The sequence below is a fragment of the Myotis myotis genome, unplaced genomic scaffold, assembly GCF_014108235.1.
Source record: "Myotis myotis isolate mMyoMyo1 unplaced genomic scaffold, mMyoMyo1.p scaffold_m19_p_17, whole genome shotgun sequence".
Taxonomy (NCBI): Eukaryota; Metazoa; Chordata; class Mammalia; order Chiroptera; family Vespertilionidae; genus Myotis; species Myotis myotis.
The window spans coordinates 23,047,247-23,068,864 of record NW_023416321.1 but is presented as its reverse complement, the minus strand read 5'-3'; the positions used below and the strand labels follow the sequence as shown (position 1 = coordinate 23,068,864).

The window sequence follows — 21,618 nt, the reverse complement described above, 5'->3', positions numbered from 1 at the left end:
TATGGGTTTTCTAAAATTAGCCATCTTTGCATACCTGGGACAAACTCAAGCTGGTCATGGAGGAACATATTTGTTTTACTAATTTTGCCCATCCTTGCACTAATACCCTACTATTTAGTATATTTTGTTTAGGAATTTTGCATTTGTAGTCAGGAATAAAATGGACCTAGACTTTTATCTTCATGTAACATCTTTGTCTGGGTTTGGTATCAGTATTATTGTAGCTGTAGAGTTTTTACATCTTTTTTTATTGTCTGGAAGTTTGGTAGACTACTGCCCTTGAAAATTAGATGGAACTTGTCTTTGAAAATCATCTGGACCTGGTATTTTCTTTGTTGGACAATTTTTTTTTTTTAAGTTATTATCCTTTTATTCCATGCTTTATTTATTTTTTATTTTTTTTAATTAAATCTTTATTGTTCAGATTATTACATTTGTTCCTCTTTTTTCCCCCCCATAACTCCCCTCCTCCCAGTTCCCGCCCCACCCTCCACCCTCACTCCCCACCCACTGTCCTCATCCATAGGTGCACGATTTTTGTCCAGTCTCTTCCCGCATCTCCCACACCCCTTTCCCCCCCAAGAATAGTCAGTCCATTCCCTTTCTATGTCCCTGATTCTATTATAATCACCAGTTCATTCTGTTCATCAGATTATTTATTCACTTGATTCTTAGATTCACTTGTTGATAGATGCATATTTGTTGTTCATAATTTGTATCTTTACCTTTTTCTTCCTCTTCCTCTTCTTAAAGGATACCTTTCAGCATTTCATATAATCCTGGTTTGGTGGTGATGAACTCCTTTAGCTTTTCCTTATCTGTGAAGCTCTTTATCTGACCTTCACTTCTGAATGATAGCTTTGCTGGATAAAGTAATCTTGGTTGTAGGTTCTTGGTGTTCATCACTTTGAATATTTCTTGCCACTCCCTTCTGGCCTGCAAAGTTTCTGTTGAGAAATCAGCTGACAGTCGTATGGGTATTCCCTTGTAGGTAACTGAGTTTCTTTCTCTTACTGTTTTTAAGATTCTCTCTTTATCTTTTGCTCTTGGCATTTTAATTATGATGTGTCTTGGTGTGGTCCTCTTTGGATTCCTTTTGTTTGGGGTTCTCCGCGCTTCTTGGACCTGTGAGTCCATTTCTTTCACCAGGTGGGGGAAGTTTTCTGTCATTATTTCTTCAAATAGGTTTTCAATATCTTGGTCTCTCGCATCTTCTGGCACCCCTATAATTCTGATGTTGGTACGCTTGAAGCTGTCCCAGAGGCTCCTTACACTATCCTCGCATTTTTGGATTCTTTTTTCATTTTGCTTTTCCGGTTGGGTGTTTTTTGCTTCCTTGCATTTCAAATCATTGACTTGATTCTTGCGCTCCTCTGGTCTGCTGTCGGGAGTCCGTATAATATTCGTTATTTCAGTCCGTGTATGCTTAATTTCTAGTTGGTTCCCCAATATAACATCGAGGGTCTCATTAGTTTTCTTGTAGATCTCATTAAGTTTATCGGCGGCTTCTAAACAGTTCTTGAGAGACCTTAAAAGTGTGGTTCTGAACTCTATATCTTCCATTGATAATTTTGTCCTGTTTCTTTGTCTCCGCATTTTGTTATATGCTTCCTTGGTGCACCCCCTAGTGGTCTTTGTGCGCAGTCTTATAGTTAAACCTTGATTGTTGTAGCTAATACCAGGGAGGGTTTGATCTCCAGGCCAAGTGGCTATGAGAATCAGCTGTGTCTGCAGTGAGAGAACTTCTGTCCTCTAGGGAGGTGCTAATCTGGCGTTTGCCTGAGGCTATCCAGCAAATGCCTGTGTGCAGGGCTTGGGCGGGGCGGGTCGCACAGGATCAACAGGGTGGGCCGGAGAGAGCAGTTATGGCGGCTCTCAGTCCTGTCCCCAGGGGCTCTGCCTCTCTGAGTCCCAGCACCCGCTGCAAAGCTCAGAGAGAAAGCTGCACTCGCTCTGACCGAAGCCAGACAGTCCCGCTTCTCCCGTTTGAGTCTGGGTCCCTAAAGACTCGCCTGTATCTGGAGCTTAGAGTCTGCGACTCCCTCCCGATTGAAAACGCCAACCGCGCCCTCCGCCGCCAGCCCGCTCTGCGCACTCCGCACCTCAGAATTTGACTTCAGCACTGCGCCTCCTCTGAGTGTCTGTATGCGTTTCTCTTTCCTCCTAGTTGTAGGACTTCCACTCAGCCAGCGTTCCTGTGGTTCTGGGTGATGTCCGTTCCGTTTTTTAGTTTCACTTTTGAAGTAGTTGTTCAAGGCAGCAAACTCCGGCGTTAACCTATGCCGCCATCTTGGTTCTCCCTTTGTTGGACAATTTTAATCATACTCTTTTATTTTGAAAAGTTAAATTACTACAATGTCAAGGTTGGAGTATAGGAGAAAGGAAGGAAAAATAGGAATAGAAGAAAATATCTGTCTATTAAACAGTGTATAAAGGAACTTATTTATATCTATTATCTCATTTAATCCTCAAAACACCCATTCAGAGGGTCTATCAATGTCCAGTCAAGGAAAGAGAAACTGCATTAGGTATAATAAAGACGACATTCATTAGTGAGAATTGGTTACTTGGGTGTTAGAAGAATAAAAGAACGAAAAAGGGATACTGAAGTAACCCAGAGTTAATACCTATAGAAAGCAGTTACCACCCATAGACCTGGGAGGTCATAAAGGAAGAAGTAGGTGCTCAGATCCCTGAGGAGAAGACCTGGCTTGACGGGTGATTGATAGGCCCAGGCAGCGTACCCCAGAGGATGAGTAAGCATGGCAAGGCAGTATTGACTGTCAGGAACCACAACCTCCTGCTCCTGGTACCTCTAAGAGAATACATCAAGGCTTTCCCAGGAATGTCAAAAGATGCTAGAAGCTAGAGTTTACTTTCTGTTACTATGGAGCAATTCTGGTAATAGCTGGAAAACACAAAAGAAGTCTCTTTTTTACCCCTCTGTCTTCCCATTGGCAGAATTGAACAATTTTGCAGAGGCGTAGCCCTATTTTCACAGTACAGAGCATAAAAGAGTGGACTTGGAGCTGAGGGACAATAGGTAAATAACTAGAACTGTAAATACTATGCATATTTTATAAAGAGAAAACTGAAGCTGAGCAAGGTTAAATTATTTGCTAAAACTCATTGGAGCTATTAAGCGGACAGATCTGGAATTTATAACCAGGTCTGTGCAGTTTCAACAACTATATTTTATCTAATCTAAAACACCATTAATTGTTACAGGCACCACTGAGGAGAAAAATACTGTCGACTAAATAAATCATACAATTGGTTGTAAGATACATATCAATTTCAGAGATTTTTTTTTTTAAAAAAAGAGGAACATCTTAAAATCGATGAAATATGGTATGTTATGCTGCCTTGTAAAGAATTTGATTTTGAAACATATATGGGATACACCAGTAAAACATTTAGTAAGCAATTAAAAATGTGGAGGTAACGCTCATAAGAAAGATGGAGGGTAGAGAAACAGAGGTGAAGGTCATCTGTATGCCAGAATCATGATCCAGAAACAGCCTTGCTAATTGTATTTTTAGTTTTAACAGTTGAGTCTGCTATTTCTACCATTTCATTTCATTCCAACCATTGCCTATCTCTTTGTGATGGCACTGTTGGTAAACCTTAATATTATTTTTTTATTATTCAGGAACAGTTATTTTTTGCTTAGATTTCCACAAGCAAAGAGCATTTTTTCCTCCATTTAAAAAGTATGTGGTCTCCCAGCATGCAGTCTTCACAAGGGTATAGTTGGAGGTACTGTTGTAAGAAGTGAAAAGCAGGTCTCCATGGGAGATAGATGGTGTGAAGAAATCCTATTGACAGACGTTCATGGCTTCTTTATTTTTATAGGCCCAGCATGTCTGGCTTGCATCTAGTAAAGCAAGGCCGAGACCGAAAGAAAATAGACTCACAGAGAGATTTCACTGTAGCTTCTCCGGCAGAATTTGTTACTCGCTTTGGGGGCAATAAAGTGATTGAGAAGGTAAGTTGTAACCTGCTAACATACTTTTCCAAAGTATATGAGATTTAATGCCTAGATTTGTTGTCTAGATTTGCTCAAAACTGATAATTTAGACTTTCAGAGACCTTGCCTCTTCATGTGAAGTTATCCTTTCTACCTCCCTAGCATCCTATTAAATAATTTTCTGTAATATGTATTAACCACTGATAATTTAGTCACAGCTAATACGATGTTGAAGCAGTGCTCATCAAGTTCTTTTTAAAAGATCTTGTGATTTTACAGGGTTGGGCTGCATTGATCTGAGAGGCTAGGAGAAATCAGTTAACTTGTGGAGTGGTGGTGAGGAGATAATGTCATAGCATTGGGTTTGGAGCTAAGGAAGTAGAGACTTTCAGAAGAGAAAGTTTAAACAGTTTGATACACTGATTGGCTTCCACCACGTATTGGAGATGTTTAGAGGGAACACACCACGTGAAATACTTAGAGATTACAAGTATTTTTAAATATTAACTCTGTGTCACTTTTATCTAAATCATGTCAGAGCTGAGAGAATGGCTTGGTTGGAATAGTTCATAGTGATTAAATGATTAAAGGATGGGGACCTACATTCCCACTCCTAAAAGTATTGCTTCAGCGGTGTCCTTCTGTTAGTCTTCCAATAAAGATAGATTATATGTCTCCTAGCCTGTGTTATCCTTGGAGGCATGATTGCAAGACGGGTAATGAAAGGTTTGTTACAGAGAAGTCTCAGGATCCTTGATTCTTCTCTTTTTCTTGTGACCATTCTGAGGCAGGCTCTATAGTTTTAAGGCATTTGGGGTTCGGCATTTTGGAGAGAGGTGGTGGTTGGTTCCAGGTTCTTATACATTTTCAGGGTCCTCTGCCTTATTTTACTACAACAAAGAATAGTGCATGACACTCACTGTTTGGTTTTCCTCCATCCTTATTTATAACACACCATCTCTCTTAAGTTTCTTTTCCCTAGTAATTGGTTTAGTAAAATTTCACAGACTCACAAGATTTGAGTAATTGCGATTTTTTTTCCTTCAAGAAATGAAATTATGGGCCTAGCCGGTGTGGGTCAGTGGTTAGAGCATCGGCCTGTGTACTGAAGTGCACCAGGTTCTATTCCCGGTCAAGGGCACATACCTGGGTTGATGTTTCTCTCCTGCTTTCTGTCCCCCTTCCACCCTCCTTTTCTTCTAATCTCCCTCCCTCCCTCCCTTCCACTCTCTCTAAAAATCAATGGAAAAAATATCCTCAGGTGACGGTTAAAAAAAAAAGAGAGAAATGAAGTTATGCACTGACCAGGTGGCTCAGTTGGTTGAGTTTCATCCTGTGCACTGAAGGGTCACCAGTTCAATTCCTCGTCAGGGCACATGCCCAGGTTGTGGGGTTGTCAATCCCCAGTCAGGGTGCATACAGGCGGCAACTGATTGATGTTTTTCGGTCACATCGATGTTTCTCTCCCTAACCATCCTCTCTCTCTAAAAATCAATTTAAAAAAAAAAGCATATCCTTGGGTGAGGATTTTTTAAAAGAAGGAAGCTAGAAAGGAATAAGGTTGAATCAGGCACATATTGAAGTATTTCCTTAGCCAACATTTTAAAATATCCCTTGGTCATGTGGGAGCTAGTTCTTAACTCCCTAGACCAGGAATACAAATTCCTATTGAAAATCTGCCTTTTCAAAATAAGATAGATCTACAAAAATTGTCTCACCTCTTTCTTTCCATCATTGCTTGCTTTTTCTATTTTTCTCCAATTCCCATCCCCTAACTCTCCCAGGTTCTTATTGCCAACAATGGCATTGCAGCAGTGAAATGCATGCGGTCTATCCGTCGGTGGTCCTACGAGATGTTTCGAAATGAACGTGCAATCCGATTTGTTGTCATGGTCACACCTGAAGACCTTAAAGCCAATGCAGGTGAGTTATTTGCATTAAGAAAGCATCACTCTAGCCGAAACCGGTTTGGCTCAGTGGATAGAGCATCGGCCTGTGGACTGAAAGGTCCCGGGTTCGATTCCGGTCAAGGGCATGTACCTGGGTTGCGGGCATATCCCCAGTAGGAGATGTGCAGGAGGCAGCTTATCGATGTTTCTCTCTCATCGATGTTTCTAACTCTCTATCTCTCTCCCTTCCTCTCTGTAAAAAATCAATAAAATATATTTAAAAAAAAAAAAAAAAAGAAAGAAAGCATCACTCTAGAGCAGTGGTTCTCAACCTTGGCTGCACATTAGAATCACTTGGGAATCTTTTTAAAATCCTGATTTCTGGGCCTCATCCTCCGGAAATTCTGTTTCTTTGTTATGGGGTGAGGCCACATTGACTAGCACAGCCTGTAAATAGGAGAATAGTAACTTAGGGGGAATCTCAAACTGAACGATCATCTTTTAAAGAGTGTTAATAATAAGCATATACAAGTGATTGTGCTATATTTAACCTCAACACAGACCCTTGTGTTCTAGGTAAAAATAGGTGGAAATTGAACAAAAGTGTTGATTTGGGTTTTCAGGTGTATGCCTTTTCAGTGTCAAGTATTTGCTAAGCCACATACTTTAACACGTGTAAGAGGAAAGGTTCGGAAGGAAATACTATTTCCCTTATGAGCCACAGTGAATTTTTTCCCTTTCTTCTGAGGGAGAGCCCTCTTGAGACCCAAGTTGTTTTCACTCTGCAAGCTCTTCTGCACATTCTCTTTACTTAGTAGGTCCTCCAGCTGAAAGATGTTGGGATAGCTGAGAGGTTGTGGCTTTCCTCTCCATGCTTTTCATCACTAAAGCATAATCTCTAAGTTAGAGTACTCACAGATAACAGCTTTTTAAATAGCTATCTTTTTAAAACCATTTTGTTTTGTATATGTTCTCTCTATATTGAGACAATGATGTTAAGGCTATGCCTAAGGAGTAAGGGGTATTATGTACCTTATTTAGAAACAGAGAAGGCACCAATTTTTTGGAAATCTGATGTTATGTGAAAACATTTAGATTGACCCTTTAACATCTCTGAGCCACAATTTTTAAAACTGTAAAAGAAGGATCATAATGTCTAGTTCACAGTAAAGATGAAATTGTCTATCATAAATGTCAATTACCTTGCGTTATTTCTTTTCCTTCATCTAGTTCTATCTAGTGCTCCCATTAATTCATTTATTTGTATTCAGTAAACATAGGGACCTACAGTTGGATAAGATGTGATCTGGCTCTAGGAAACAAATAATTTCAGTACTTTGAGGTCAACGCTATAATATAAATATGCATAATGTATTATGAGAACATAGAAATGAGATATCTTAACTCTGCCCCATGCTCTTGGGGGCAGGGCTAAGATAAAGCTTTCTGAAGAGGTTATGCCTATCCAAAATTGAGTAAGAATTAATGAAGCAATTAGGGAGAAGACAAAAGTGTTTCAGGATGAAAGAACAGTATAGGCAAATGTTTGAAGGTGTGACACAGTCATTTTCTGGAAATTATAGGTGGCTTGTTAAATTACAAAATCTGATCTAGTATTCGTCAAGAAGGGTCTTGTTTTTCATCATCAAGGGCATAGACTTTATCTTTTTAGGGATGAGTGTGTGTGTGTTGAACATTAAAGAATGTGTATTTAAATAGATTAGTTGTTTTTGATGATTCAAAAGTAGAAGAGTATAATGAACCCCTTTCCATCTGTCTGTCATCTGGCATCAATAATTATCAACAGCCAGTCTTGTTTCATCTATACTTTCACCTTCTCCCTCTTCCACACAATCTTTGAAGCAAATCCTAGACATGATTTTGTGTGTAAATATTTTAGTATGTATCTCTAAAAGATAGATACAGTTTTAAAAACATGAATAATTAGATGATTCAGGAAGCATCTGGGAAGATCCGTTTGTGGAAGGCAATACTAAAGGATATGACAAGGCTGAGACTAGAGAAGAACAGGATGGTTTAGAGAGCTTTAGGAGGCAAAATTGACAAGATTTGGTGGTTGAATGAAGAGTTAATGATTATTGTTGGATTTCTAATTTGGTTGACTAGGCAGGTACTAGTACCATCAAGTAGGGCAAAATAATAGATGATGTAGCAAGAAGGGTAAGGTGTTTTGTTTTGTTTTAATATGTTTTATTGATTTTTCACAGAGAGGAAGGGAGAGGGATAGAGAGTTAGAAACATCGATTAGAGAGAAATATCAATCAGCTGCCTCCTGCACACACCCCACTGGGGATGTGCCCGCAACCAAGGTACATGCCCTTGACCGGAATCGAACCTGGGACCCTTCAGTCTGCAGGCCGACGCTCTGTCCACTGAGCCGAACCAGTTAGGGCAAGAGTAAGGTTTTTGGGGGGACAGATTAGGTTTGGAGTACTTGTGGTACAAGTAGATTCTATAAATTCTACAATAAATGGAATATACCCTTCTAAAACTTAGAAATAATAACAGCCAGAGATTAAGAGTTTACATTATTAGTTAACACTACTCCCTGAAAGAACAGATAGAAAATAAAGAGAAGAGGGCTAAGGATGAAACTTTATGGAAGGGTAGGATATAGGATAGATGCAGGAAGGTAGGTCCATAAACAATACTGAGAAGAAATGATCAGAGAGATGGGAGAAGCAGAAGAGAAAAGCAAAAAGAAAGAATTTCATTAAGAAGGGTCAAATGTGTCAGCAGTTCAATAAAGTAGGAAGAGAAATCTGTCCAGCAATTATGAAACCATTGATATTTGCAAGAATAGTTTTAGTAGAACAATATGAGTATGCAAACTAATATAGAATTTTAAGTAATGAATGGGAAGTGACATGGAGATAGCCAAAGTAGACATGTTTTTTAAGAATTTGAATGAGAACGGAAGAAGAAAAGGCAGAAGCTAAAGAGAAATTCAGGGTCAAGGAAGGATTTTAATTTTTCTGAATTGAAAGAGACTTGGGAATATTTATAGTCTAAGAAGAAGAAATCAAAGAGGGAGGGGGTACAAGTCTACAAGAGACCTAGAGGAGGTGGGAGAGGATTGGATCAAGAACACAAGAACAAAAGTATTCATATCTTTTGACCAAGAAATTGTATTTTCTTGTATTTATTCTGAGGAACAAAAATCAGTAATATGGGCAAATATATTTGTATAAGGATAGTCATTATTAAAATAATCAGAAACTTGGAGTAACTTAAGTGTCCACCATCAGTGGATAAGTAAAATGTGCTACACTAATTCTATGAAATATCATGCAGCCATTAAAAAATAGCATTAATTGGTCTGAGAATGCATTCTGTTAAATTGCTATATTATTTATCTATTATTGTGTAACAATATTACCACAAACTCAAAACAACTGACATTTATTATCTCACAGTTTCTGAAGGTCAGGGTACAGCTGAGCTCGGTCTTCTGCTTCAGGTTATCACAAAGCTGCAGTCATTTGTCAGTTGGGGTTGCAGTTTCATCTGAGGCTCAACTTTGGATGGGTCTGCTTTCAAGCTCACATGGTTGTTGGCAGCATTCAGTTTTCTGTGGGTTCCCACACTTGGGGCCTGAATGGTTAGCTGGTTATTGGCTAGAGGCTACTCTCGGCTCCTTGTCACGTGGCTTCTACCTCAAAGCCAGCAAGGGAGAGTTTAAATTTGGTTACATTCATATGTAATATTATCGTGGAAATGACATCTCATATTTACCATATTTTCTTGGCCAGAAGCAAGTCACACCCAAGGAGAGTGGATTACTTAAAACATGAATACCTGGAGACTAGGATCATAGTGGCAGACATTTAAGTGTCTATTCATCACAATTTCCAAGAAGAACATTGGCCATAAGGAGATTGATAGCGTGATATAATAATAGGAAAAAAGTACATTGTGTATAGTCAAAAAAAAAAAAGAAAGATATAATACCAAAACAATAATACTAGTTATCCGTGGGAGTGAAATTTTGGGGTGTTTTTATTTCTATTTATGTTCCTGCTTTTTCCAACCTTTTTTACTTAGAGTTTATATAATTTTTTGCTTTCTTTAAAAGTTATTTAAGAAATAGAACTCTAGAAAGGATTATAATATCAGTGGTATTAAATTAAGGCATTAGTATTTTTTAAAATATATTTTTATTGATTTCAGAGAGGGAGAGAGAGGGAGAGAGAGATGGAAATGGCAATTATGGGAGAAGATCATTGACTGGCTGCCTCGTGCATGCCCCCTACTGGGCATTGAGCCCACAACCTGGGCATGTGCCCTGAGTTGGAATCAAACTGTGACCTCCTAGTTCATGGGTTGACACTCAACCATTTAGCCACACTGGCTGGGTAAGAATTTTTTTTAAAAGGACTTAAAGCCTTTAAAAGTTAAGAACAAGATATAAGAAAAGTTAATATATATGTTGGAAATGGACCTTGAGCAAGTTATTTAACTACTCCAGACCGTAATTTCCTATAAACTGGGTGTTGTATTACCTATCATATGTTGACTTAAATGAAATATATATATGTAAAGTGCTTATTAGTGCAGTCCTACACATTGTAGCTTCTCTGCTACAGTTGTTGCCAGAATAGGAAGAGAGAGACATCAGGTGACAAATTTAAATGGGAATACTGAGCAAAACAAGTAATGTGAGGTAAAGAAGTTTCTTTTTAAAGTGTCTTTCAAATATCTATTATTGCTAACATTCCAGATAAACCCTTTTTAAACACCTAGGAGACTCCTGTATCTACCCTTTCCTGTTTAGCCAGTCTACAAACCCTCCAGACTCTCCCCTCTATCCCCATTCTGTCTTAGTTCTACATCAAGAAAAGGGCTTTCTCAGAATATAGTACAAGGTGAAGATAAAGGGTGTTAAGACTATGACTTTTTCCCATAATAGAATAATTGTACATGGGCCTCTAAGTCACAGACACATTATTTTTGATATAGGGGTCATGAAGACCCTTCCAGAAAGGTCACATAGTGAAATGTTTGAGAACTGCTGTTTTAGTGTAAGCTTCCTAAATATGAGATTAGTGCATATTAGTGACTTAATAAAGCCAGAGCCTTCAAATAAATGGTCCTGGAAATTACCCCATTAATGCAGTTTGTTCTATGGTTACTTATGATGGTCCTTTACATAGTCTTTCTCTGTGTAATATTTCAGAAACTAAAGCATGTATTCTCTATTAATTTGCTTACATTTTCAGAGTACATTAAGATGGCAGATCACTATGTACCAGTGCCAGGGGGACCAAACAACAACAACTATGCAAATGTTGAATTAATTCTTGATATTGCTAAAAGGATCCCAGTTCAAGTAAGAGATGCCAATGTATCCTTTAAAGCCAAATTTATGTGTTCATTGCAGCATTATTTACAATAGTCAAGATATGGAAGCAACCTAATTGTCCATCAATAGATGAATGGATAAAGAAGTGGTGCATGTATACAATGGAATATTACTCAGCCATAAAAAGAGTGAAATCTTGCAATTTGTGACAACATAGATAGAATAAGAGGGCGTTATGCTAAGTAAATAAGTAAGACAGAGAAAGATAATTACCAAATAAAACTGAAACAAACTCACAAATACAGAGAACATTTTGATGATTGCCAGATGGGATGGGGGTTGGCACATTGGTGAAAAAGGAGAAGGGATTAAGACGTACAAATTGCCAATTATAAAAACAGTCATGGGGATGTAAAGTACAGCAATGGGGAATATAGTCAATAGTCAATAATATTGTAATAACTGTTGTCAAGCAGGTACTAGATTTACAAGGTGATCACTTCAGAAGTTATATAAATATATAATCATCTGAAACTAATACAATGTTTGTATATCAGTTGTATTTGAAAATTTTTTTAAGTTGAAAAAAAGGGAAAAATGTTTCCACTTTAAAGATATTATTCAGATTCAGCACTATAGTTCACATATGAACTAATATTTACAATTGCCAAAGAAAACTATTGCATATTATGGTTTACGATGTTTCACTGTTTTTTTTGATAAACACAAAATCTGTAAGTGGTCATAGAAAACAATAACAACAGATTTAGTGATTTTACAGTTAGGCACAAAGGGATGTCCAAAAAAGAACTTTTAATTTTATAGAACGCATCTTTGTTGAAAATTTATAAATGCCTTCATGTGAAATATAACCAACAAGGAAAGGAAAGATGGAAAGATGCACTTAGTCTAAGTAAACAGACTATAAACAGGAGTTTTGTAAGGGTTTCCTCCACCCCCCCCCACAGAGATTATTTATTCTATCCATTTCATGTTCAAACCATTTCCAATGGAATATTCTTATCCCAGAATATGATGCTGTATTTCCACTGAAATATTCTTAGCTCAGAATATGATGGTGTAGAAGTAGCTTATTCCTTCCCTATCACTTGTATGAAGAAGTTTAGGGTAAGTGTTTTAAAGCCCAAAAAGAAAAAAAAGCTCATGATTTATAGGGAATTATAACCACTAGATATAAAGGTTGAGTTGTGTGGCCAAAGTAATTGAATCTGTGAAGGAGAACTAATATTTCTATAGAACCTAGAAAAGCCTCTATAGAGTCTAGTTGAAAGGCTATGAATTGAATTTCCTAAAGAGCAACAAGACTAGCTGGATCTTAATATCCAAGTCAACTTAGATTTGACTTATTCAGAGGTTTTGCCACAATGGACTGCTTATTTTTCTGTAAGAAGTTTGCCAAGAATTAAGCATAGAAGCTGAATTAAGTATTAGACTGCTGTGGAGATATTGTACCTCAGGGAGTAGGGCCCAATCTTAGTAGAGAATAATACAGTTATGTTTTTCTTTCTTTTAATATGAATTTTAAGAATGAACCATATTGTATTCCCTTGTAGGCAGTATGGGCTGGCTGGGGTCATGCTTCTGAGAATCCCAAGCTCCCAGAACTTCTTTTGAAAAATGGCATCGCCTTCATGGGTAAGTCTTTCTGACATACTGTTTCTGTCTGTCTGTTCCTCTCTGTCAGTTTTGCCCATATTCTACTCTATATTCTGCTTTTCTGTTTAGCATTCTCTTATTTTTCATCAGTCAGCAACTCTCAGAGTAACCTCTTTATTATTTTGTTTTCTCTTCCTCGCTTCTCATACCCTGCTTATGTCTCCACATCTTGGTTTGTTTTCTGTCCCTAGGTTCTTTTCCATGAGATGTGGAGGAGGCTCTGATTTCCAAAACCCTGGTTTTAAGAATGTTGCCATTAACCTAAGAAAAGATATGGAAAACATATTTTTATATAGCAAAGATAATTGAATACTTAAGGATACCCTAGCAGTGTACCCTTAAATATGAATCAGCCCCTTCACATTTAAGCATATAGATTATACTAGGGGCCCAGTGCACCTTGAAAGGAACTGTGGGCTGCAAGGCTGTGGTGGACACAGGAGCGGGTCTTGGCCCATCCTTCCCGCCCCCGCCTGGCACCTCCTGCTGCGGCCCCCAGTTCCCTGTCTGCCCCCCCAGTTCCCTGTCTGCTGGCAGCCTTGCTCCCACCACTGCCACTCCCACACGCTGATGGCACCGGCCTGCTCCCATCTGCTAATGGCACAGAGTGATTGGGGCTGGCGCCAGCAGCAGGTGCAAGTGGGGCTGGTGCAAGCTGTGGCTCTGGCACCGGCTGCAGGTATAAGCGGGGCTGTCACCAGCAGCAGGTGGGAGAGGTGGCTGCTGGCCCCATTTGCCCCTCAGGAGCAGGGGGAGGTAGGTGATCAGGCAGCCACTGCTCGTACCCACTGAGGGTGCCAAGTGATCGGGGCCAGCGCCAGGCGCTGGCAGCGGGCGTGAGTGGTAGACTCTGGCGCCAGCTGTGGGTTCGAGCATCGGGTGGGACTGTAGCGTGCAGGAGCAAAGAATTTTCAGTAACCACGAGAGGCTTGCCCCAATGACAGCGACCGGCACCCCACCTTGGTCTGGCACCCCCGCTCATCTGCTCCACCATCCTGCTGCAGCCAATGCCTGCTATGTTCCGCGCGTGCCCCCTGGTGGTCAGCACACCTCATAGCAACCAGTTGTTCGGTTATTCTGCCATTTGGTCTATTTGCATAGTAGGGTTTTATGTATATACTAGAGGCCCGGTGCACAAAAATTTGTGCACTCGGGAGGAAGGGGGGGTCCCTCAGCCCGGCCTGTGCCCTCTCGCAGTCTGGGACCCCTCGGGAGATAACGACCTGCTGGCTTAGGCCTGCTCCCGGGTGGCAGAGGGCAGGCCCAATCCCTAGGTGCAGCCCCTGGTCAGGCTCAGAGCAGGGCCGATTGGGGGGTTGGGGCACCACCCCCTGTCACACTCAAGGCAGGGTTGATGGGGAGGTTGCGGCGCGACCCCCTGTCACGCACAGAGCAGGGCCAATCCGGGGGTTGAGGCACTGCCCCCTGTCACACACAGAGCAGGGCCCATCAGGGGGGTTGGGGCTCCGTATCCTGTCATGCACAGAGCAATGCCCATCAGGGGGTTGGGGAGCTCCCTCCTGTCATGCACAGAGCAGGGCCCATCGGGGTTGAGGAGCTCCCCCGTCACTCACAGAGTAGGTCCGATAGGGGAGTTGGGGCACCGTCCCCTGTCACACACAGAGCAGGGTGGATCAGTGGGTTGGGGCGCCGCCCTCTATCACCCACAGAGCAGGGCCAATCAGGGGATTGGGGCGCCGCCACTGTCACACTCAGGGCAGGGCTGATGGGGAGGTTATGGCTCTACCCCATCACACACAGAGCAGGGCCCGTGGGGGGGCGGGGGGGTGTGTTGGGGCACCGCCCTCTATCACCCACAGAGCAGGGCCGATCAGGGGGTTGGGGCGCCGCCACTCTCACACTCAGGGCAGGGCTGATGGGGAGGTTATGGCTCTACCCCGTCACACACACAACAGGGCCTGGGGGGGGGGGGGGTTTGTGGCCCCGCCCCCTGTCACACACAGAGCTGCAGGCCGATCAGGGTGTTTGGGCGCTGCCCCCTGTCATGCTGATCCCGGTTCCGGGAGACCTCGCGGCTCCGCTGATCCCGGTGCTGGGAGGCATATTACCCTTTTACTATATAGGGTAGAGGCCTGGTGCACGGGTCGGGGCCAGCTCGTTTGCCCTGAAGGGTGTCCTGGATCAGGGTGGGGGTCCCCACTGGGGTGCCTGGCCAGCCTGGATGAGGGGATGATGGCTGTTTGCAGCTGGTCACACACCCTTCAGGGTGGGGGTCCCCACTGGGGTGCCTGGCAAGTCTGGGTGAGGGGCTGAGGGCTGTTTTCAGGCTGGGGGTGACTGAACTCCCAAACGCTCCTTTTTTCCTTTTTTTTTTTTATTCTGGGCCAGCTTTAGCTTGAGGCTTGGCTCCAGCTCTTAGGCCTCCGCTCCTGAAAGTAGGTTTCTGGCCTTTGCATACAATGTTGTGAATCTGCTGGCTGAAGTCTGGCGGTATTTGTTAAAATGTTTCAAACTGCAGGCTCAGAGGCCTGCAGCGGCAGGCGGGGAACGTTGGTTTCCTCCGTCACTGAGGCAACCAAGCCTCATGTTAGTTTCAAGCTGCCTGGCTGCCGGCCGCCATCTTGGCTGGCAGTTAATTTGCATATCTTGCTGATTAGCCAATGAAAAGGGTAGCGGTCGTATGCCAGTTACCATGTTTCTCTTTTATTAGTGTAGATATAGTCCTGCGAGCTCTGTCTTCTGTCTTTTCTGCTCTCCTATGGCAGAGAGAGAAATAGAGGTTATATGGCTCAAAGTATTTCTTTCTCTGTCTCGGAGACATTCCACAATGATGAGTATGCTTTGTAAACCCTATTAAAGTTAAATCTTCCTTTTTTGGTTATCCTAAGACCAAGGAAGGAATAATATATATATTTCAGACTTGAACACCAAAACTTAATGTAGGATATTGGTTAAAAAAAAAAGACTTTATTAATCTGGTAAAGTTGAATCATAAAGGATAATAAAATGGGAGATTGGTCAGGAATTTAGCATATAGAGCTCTCATTGTATATTTAAAGCTTACTACATCAAGATCTATAAAGTGTACAAAGATGAGTTAAAACATAGTAATCCCCTTAATCAAGTTTATGATCTCCATGATATGTAGGGGAGACAAGAAAAATACCAAAATAATTTTATAGAAGACATATATGTGATAGAAATGAGGCCAAAATGTTATAGTCAAGCTCTTTTCTTGTTTTATTTTTTAGGTCCTCCAAGCCAGGCCATGTGGGCTTTGGGGGATAAGATTGCATCTTCCATAGTGGCACAAACTGCAGGTATCCCAACTCTTCCCTGGAGTGGCAGTGGTAAGAAACTTTCTTGTTTGTGTCTTGAAGTGCATAAAAGTTCATTCAGTAGGATATTTGGGACTTTGTCTTAGGGCTTAAGTTTATTTGAAATGTTGGGATATTTGATAAATAGAATCCAGATTGATAATGGTATCTTGTATCTCCACACTTAATTAATACACCTGTGATTTTATCATGTCTTAGGAATATAAATTTTGTACCAGGTATACTAGATGCTAAACTAGTATTTGAGCGATCTTGGGATTTAATTTGGAGAAACTCTGGGAGAACTCATGGTTCTGTGGATTCAGATAATCTCTGGGTAGGCTAGAATATTTCTCAGAGATGGACTTTGTAGGCAGAATTAGGCCTTTGAACTGGCCTGGGAAGTGACCTGGATCACTAAGAACACTCAAACCCACCTCTTAAATATTTGCCTACCAGTAGGTTTGTTTATTTTGTTTTTTTTATGTCAGCCCACAATGTATTGATGATTTGCTTTTCCTGTTTAATACCATTTAACCCCTCAGTTGCCTTTGATATAGAAAATGAGGTCAATAGTCAACTTTTCTTCCAGGCATGTAGAAGGATAAAATTTTTCTAAAAATGATTTATTCTTTATAAAAAAAAAATATTTTCATTGATTTCAGAGAGGAAGGGAGAGGGAGAGAGAGAGAGAAACATCAATGATGAGAGAGAATCATTGATTGGCTGCCTCCTGCACACCCCCTATTGGGGATTGAGCCCGCAACCCTGGCATGTGCCCTTGACCACAATTGAACCTGGGACCCTTCAGTCCATAGGCTGATGCTCTATCCACTGAGCTAAACCAACTGGGGCTAAAAAGGATTTATTCTTGACAAATTCCTCAGAGTGCCATCCTATCTAATAAAGATGGAATATGCAAATTGACCATCACACCATCCCAAAGATGGCAGCACCCATAGCCACAAGATGGCAGCGCCCAGTCCCCTCAGCCCTGTTAGGGTCCCCCAATTCTTTCAGCCCCGCCGGGGGTGGCAGGCCTGCAGTGCGGCCGGCCACTCCTTGCTCCTGCTGCCAGAATCCCAAAGCTCTTTTAGCCCAGCCTAGAGGTGGGGGATGTGGGGGAGGGGGTGGCAGGCACACAGTGCAGCCAGACCTGCCCTCAGCCGCCCAGGACTGGCCCAAGGTGCAGGCAAGCCTTGGATGTTGGTTGCCCAGCCGCCCAGGGCTGCTTGAGGCTCAGGTAACCAGGGCTGATTGAGGCTTGCACTGCTGGCGGTGTAAGCAGCAGAGGTGTGATGGGGGCGTCGCCTTCCCCTCATGGCCGGGTTGCCTCCCGCCCCTGAGGGCTCCCAGACTGTGAGAGGGGGCAGGTCGGGCTGAGGGACCCCCGCCTCCAGTGCATGAATTTTCATGCAATGGGCCTCTAGTGTGAATTATAATAGCTGGTAAGAATATGAACTTCCCTTTTTTTAGTACTCAAGCACAGGGGGCAGATATACACTAAAATCTCTTCCAAATGGGAGTGACCATTGTCTTGAGGCTGAGCAGATTTGAACTCTTGTTACTCTAGCTTTCCAGGGGATTGCAATATACTCTCCAGACCTGCTGGGTCAAAGAGTTTAAAATAAAAAGTTGAATTTGTTCTTGTTTGAATGGAGAAGCTATAGCATTCCCCTTATGGCTAAGTACAGGGACATTCAGGGAGCATGGAATCATGACTCTGCTGAGGCCAATAAAACTGCCATTTCCATTTCTAAGGGCTCATAAAGATTGAATTATTTCCCAGACCTCTGGCCCTGGAGCAGGCCTGAACACACAAATCGAAGGTATTTTGCCTGCTGCATTGCTGTGAGAAGCCTGACATGCTTTTTTTTTTCTTTCTTTTTCCTTGTATGTCCTTGTATTTTTATACGTTGCTTCCTGTTAGCTCTCCTGGATTTTTCCAGTGTAAGATCCTGCTTACACTGGAAACCCAAGTTGCCAGGTCCTGCTATAGGTAAATACCGTTAACTCAAGGACTGATGAGGGTTTTTTGGCATCCTTCTATCTCCCATCTACCCCCAATGTGAGATCATTTTAAAGAAGGTATAACAGAAAATTGACAAGAACAGAAGCTCTTATAGCTGCATTAAGTCACTGTTGTTATTGCAGGTCTTCATGTGGACTGGCAAGAAAATGATTTTTCAAAACGTATCTTAAATGTTCCCCAAGAACTCTATGAAAAAGGCTATGTGAAGGATGTGGATGATGGGCTAAAGGTAGGTTTTTAACTCTAGGAAGTGATGTATTTCAACTGACCAATTATATCAGAAATATCGTGATCTGGAGCCTGGTTCATGATATAGACTTATGATGGCATTAGGTTTGTAAGATCAGGAGGTATAGTTTATAGAGTGAAGAAGAGACCTACATATAACAAAAAACAACTTAAATTAGTTTTGAAGCAATTCTCTCACTTGGAACACTTCTTAGGTGGTCAGATCAGTTAGTGTGTGTGTGGGAGAGGAGAGGCAACAAATAATACACTTTTGTCCCTGCTTGAGTTCAGAACCAAGGAGCCAGGCAGATAGAGATCAACATGTCAGCTTTATTAAGAACTAGAGGCCCGATGCACAAAATTTGTGCAAGAGGCTCAGCCCTCGCAGCCCCAGCTGCCTCGTGGCCCTGCGGCCCCATGGCCCCGCGGCCCTGCCCACTGGTGTTCCAGAAGGTCATTCTGCCTTCTGGTCTAATTAGCATATTAGCTCTTTATTATATTAAGAATAGAGAGATGTTGGTGAAAATGGCTTAAGTATGTAGCAACAATCAGATTTGTAACTTGAATGTCAGTTAAACAGGCTCACTCACTAGTTACTGGTGGTACCACAGACTTCCCTCTACAACAACATAGCTTTTACCATTCAGCTTGTATGACTCAGAGCTGACAAAGAACATAAGTTCTGAGCAGTGGACTGATCCCAAAGGGGAAAGAGGCTGAGCTATGCATGCTCAGTTCCTCTCTCCAAACTGACCAATCAGGTAAATTTACTCTTTTTCTCTTGGGGAGGTGTGAGGGAGTGAACCAAGAGAGGCTTAAAAGTGTTACTCTATGATTATTGTCCATCCATGTAGAAACATGAATTCAAGCAAAAGGAGATTCTTTCTTCAACATAATCTTTCTTTCCTCTATAGTTTTCTCCAGTTTGTTCCCTTTTCACTTTTTAACTAGTTGGAAATGTCAGGTATGCCTCTAGGTAATGAAGAAAGAGGGTATTTTAGAAAAACATACTACTATGTTTGACTTATATGTTATAAATTCAAGAGGAACACTGAATGCTCAGCTAATTTTACTATATTGTTTACATTTTAAATTAAGCATCCTGTAATGTCCTTAATAAGAATTAATATTTATAATTGAATTGCAAATGCTATATTCTGTTTGCTGTAATTTGCAAAAAGAGTGGAAGCTTGGCTAGTGGGCTTATCAATTAAAATTCTTTTTTTTTTTGGTGATAATTATAAATACAAAATTATCTGGTAGAAAATTTGAAAAGCCAGATAAAAGATGATAAAACCACCGCTATTTTATTCAAGCCATTTTTTATTCATAGATTCATAATGATAATATTCATTAATAAATTTTCATAATGATTGATAATTATAAAATTAAGTCTTGCTGTATATATTTTAATAGTGCTTGTTTTTTTCTTAATATTGTATATAAGTGTTTTCCTCATGGCATTAAGATTCTTCTAACATTTAAAATGTATGACCTGTGCCTAGAGCAGCCGTGGGCAAACTACGGCCCGCGGGCCGGATCCGGCCCGTTCGGCTGTTCTATCTGGCCCGCGGAGCCGAAAGAGCAGAGGGTTCTCTTGCTCTCCCCTCCGCTCCTTCACCAGCAGCAGTGTTAACATGTATTAGTTCACACAAGCACTCCATCCATGCTTTTGTTCCGGCCCTCCGGTCCAGTTTAAGAACCCATTGTGGCCCTCGAGTCAAAATGTTTGCCCACCCCTGGCCTAGAGCATATATTTTTAAAGGTACCTTCTTACGTACTGACATTATGTGGGCTATCCTACCTTTTATCTCTTTTCTGTATTTGTGGTTGTCTCTTTGATCACTTATAACCTTGTAACTCAGTGATTGAGTTCATCAAACTAACTGTTTATAAGAGTAGAAGTGAATAAAGTTAAGTGGATTTTAGAAAAGATGAGACTATGATTGAAAGATTTTCATGCTTAATCTAGGGACACAAATTAAAATTTGAAATGGTGTTTTTTTCTGGTGACACACTGTTTAGATATTGCTATACTAAACCTAAAAGATTGGAATGTCTTGATAAAGGAATGACTTGTTTATTTTGAACCTTTGGGTAACTTTTCCCCCACTTTACTTTTTGCCTTAGCTGATTGAAAGTTTCTCACATCAATGTTTCTCTCTCTCCCTTCCTCTTTCTCTAAAATTTAATAAAATCCTCAGGTGAGGATTAAAAAATATGTGGGTATATGAATGCATATGCAATCATACTTAAACATAAAGGTTGAACCAAGAGAATTACAAATATTGTCCTATTACTTCTTTTACATAATAGTATATCTTCAAGATCTTTCTATTTTACTACATATAGGCTATTAAATAATAGCATTCTTAAAGGGAGAATATGCCAATTTCTTTTTCCCTACTAATATCATTCTTATTCCATTTTTCTCTTCTGAAAGGCAGCAGAGGAAGTTGGGTATCCAGTAATGATCAAGGCCTCAGAAGGAGGAGGAGGAAAGGGGATCAGAAAAGTCAATAATGCAGATGACTTCCCTAACCTCTTCAGACAGGTAGAGTACAAGTTGTTTTTGTTTGAATTAACATCCTATCTAATAATAGACAAACATGGTAATTGACCGTACCTTCGCTACGCCTCCCATGGGCTAATCAGCATGATATGCAAATTAACCACCAACAAAGATGGCGGCTAATTTGCATACTGCAGGCAGGGCGGGTCAGCGCCATCCCACCTGCCCCGCTGCCATCTGGGCCTGCTATTTGCCACCCGGGGCGATGGGGTGGGACAGCGCCATCCCGCCTGCCCTGCTTTCATCCGGGCCTACTATCTTCGACCCGGGGCGGCCGGGCAGGGTGGCAGCGATCGGCCGGCCCACCCAGGCGTCCGTGTGCGACCCGACCCGGGTCGGCCAGGCGGGGCGGCAGCCATCAGCCGACCTGCCTGGGCGTCCCGTGTGCGACCCGACCCAGGGTGGCTGGGCGGGACAGGGTGGCTCCTCTGTCACCCCAGCTTCCTCATCACAGCTCCCTTGGGGGCCTAAGCCTTTAGTCGGACATCCCCTGAGGGCTCCCTGGCTGCCAGAAGGATGTCTGAGTGCAAGCGTAGGCCTGATCCCCCGGGGAGTGGGCCTAAGTCGATAGGTGGACATCCCCCCAAGAGATCCTGGACTGCAAATGGGCGCAGGCTGGACTGAGGGGACACGCGCCCCCCCCCTCTCC

The 21,618-nt window shown here is 41.7% G+C and overlaps 1 protein-coding gene across 11 annotated transcripts in view; it reads left to right on the top strand.

Moving 5' to 3' along the window:
- ACACA (acetyl-CoA carboxylase alpha) overlaps positions 1 to 21,618 on the top strand; it is a 277,027-nt gene that overhangs the window by 72,954 nt on the left and 182,455 nt on the right. For 8 of the 11 annotated variants that reach the window (XR_004972815.1, XM_036340342.1, XM_036340341.1 and 5 more), the window contains 7 exons: positions 3,856 to 3,988; positions 5,755 to 5,893; positions 11,100 to 11,209; positions 12,757 to 12,838; positions 16,072 to 16,170; positions 18,292 to 18,398; positions 20,841 to 20,951. Coding sequence is in view for 10 of the 11 variants with exons in the window: in XM_036340342.1 (XP_036196235.1) it covers positions 3,856 to 3,988; positions 5,755 to 5,893; positions 11,100 to 11,209; positions 12,757 to 12,838; positions 16,072 to 16,170; positions 18,292 to 18,398; positions 20,841 to 20,951 (781 nt within the window). In the remaining variant the exon portion in view is untranslated. Of the gene's footprint in view, positions 1 to 2,961; positions 3,044 to 3,855; positions 3,989 to 5,754; positions 5,894 to 11,099; positions 11,210 to 12,756; positions 12,839 to 16,071; positions 16,171 to 18,291; positions 18,399 to 20,840; positions 20,952 to 21,618 lie in introns of those variants that run through there. The other 3 variants (XM_036340347.1, XM_036340350.1, XM_036340351.1) reach the window with 3 other exon arrangements.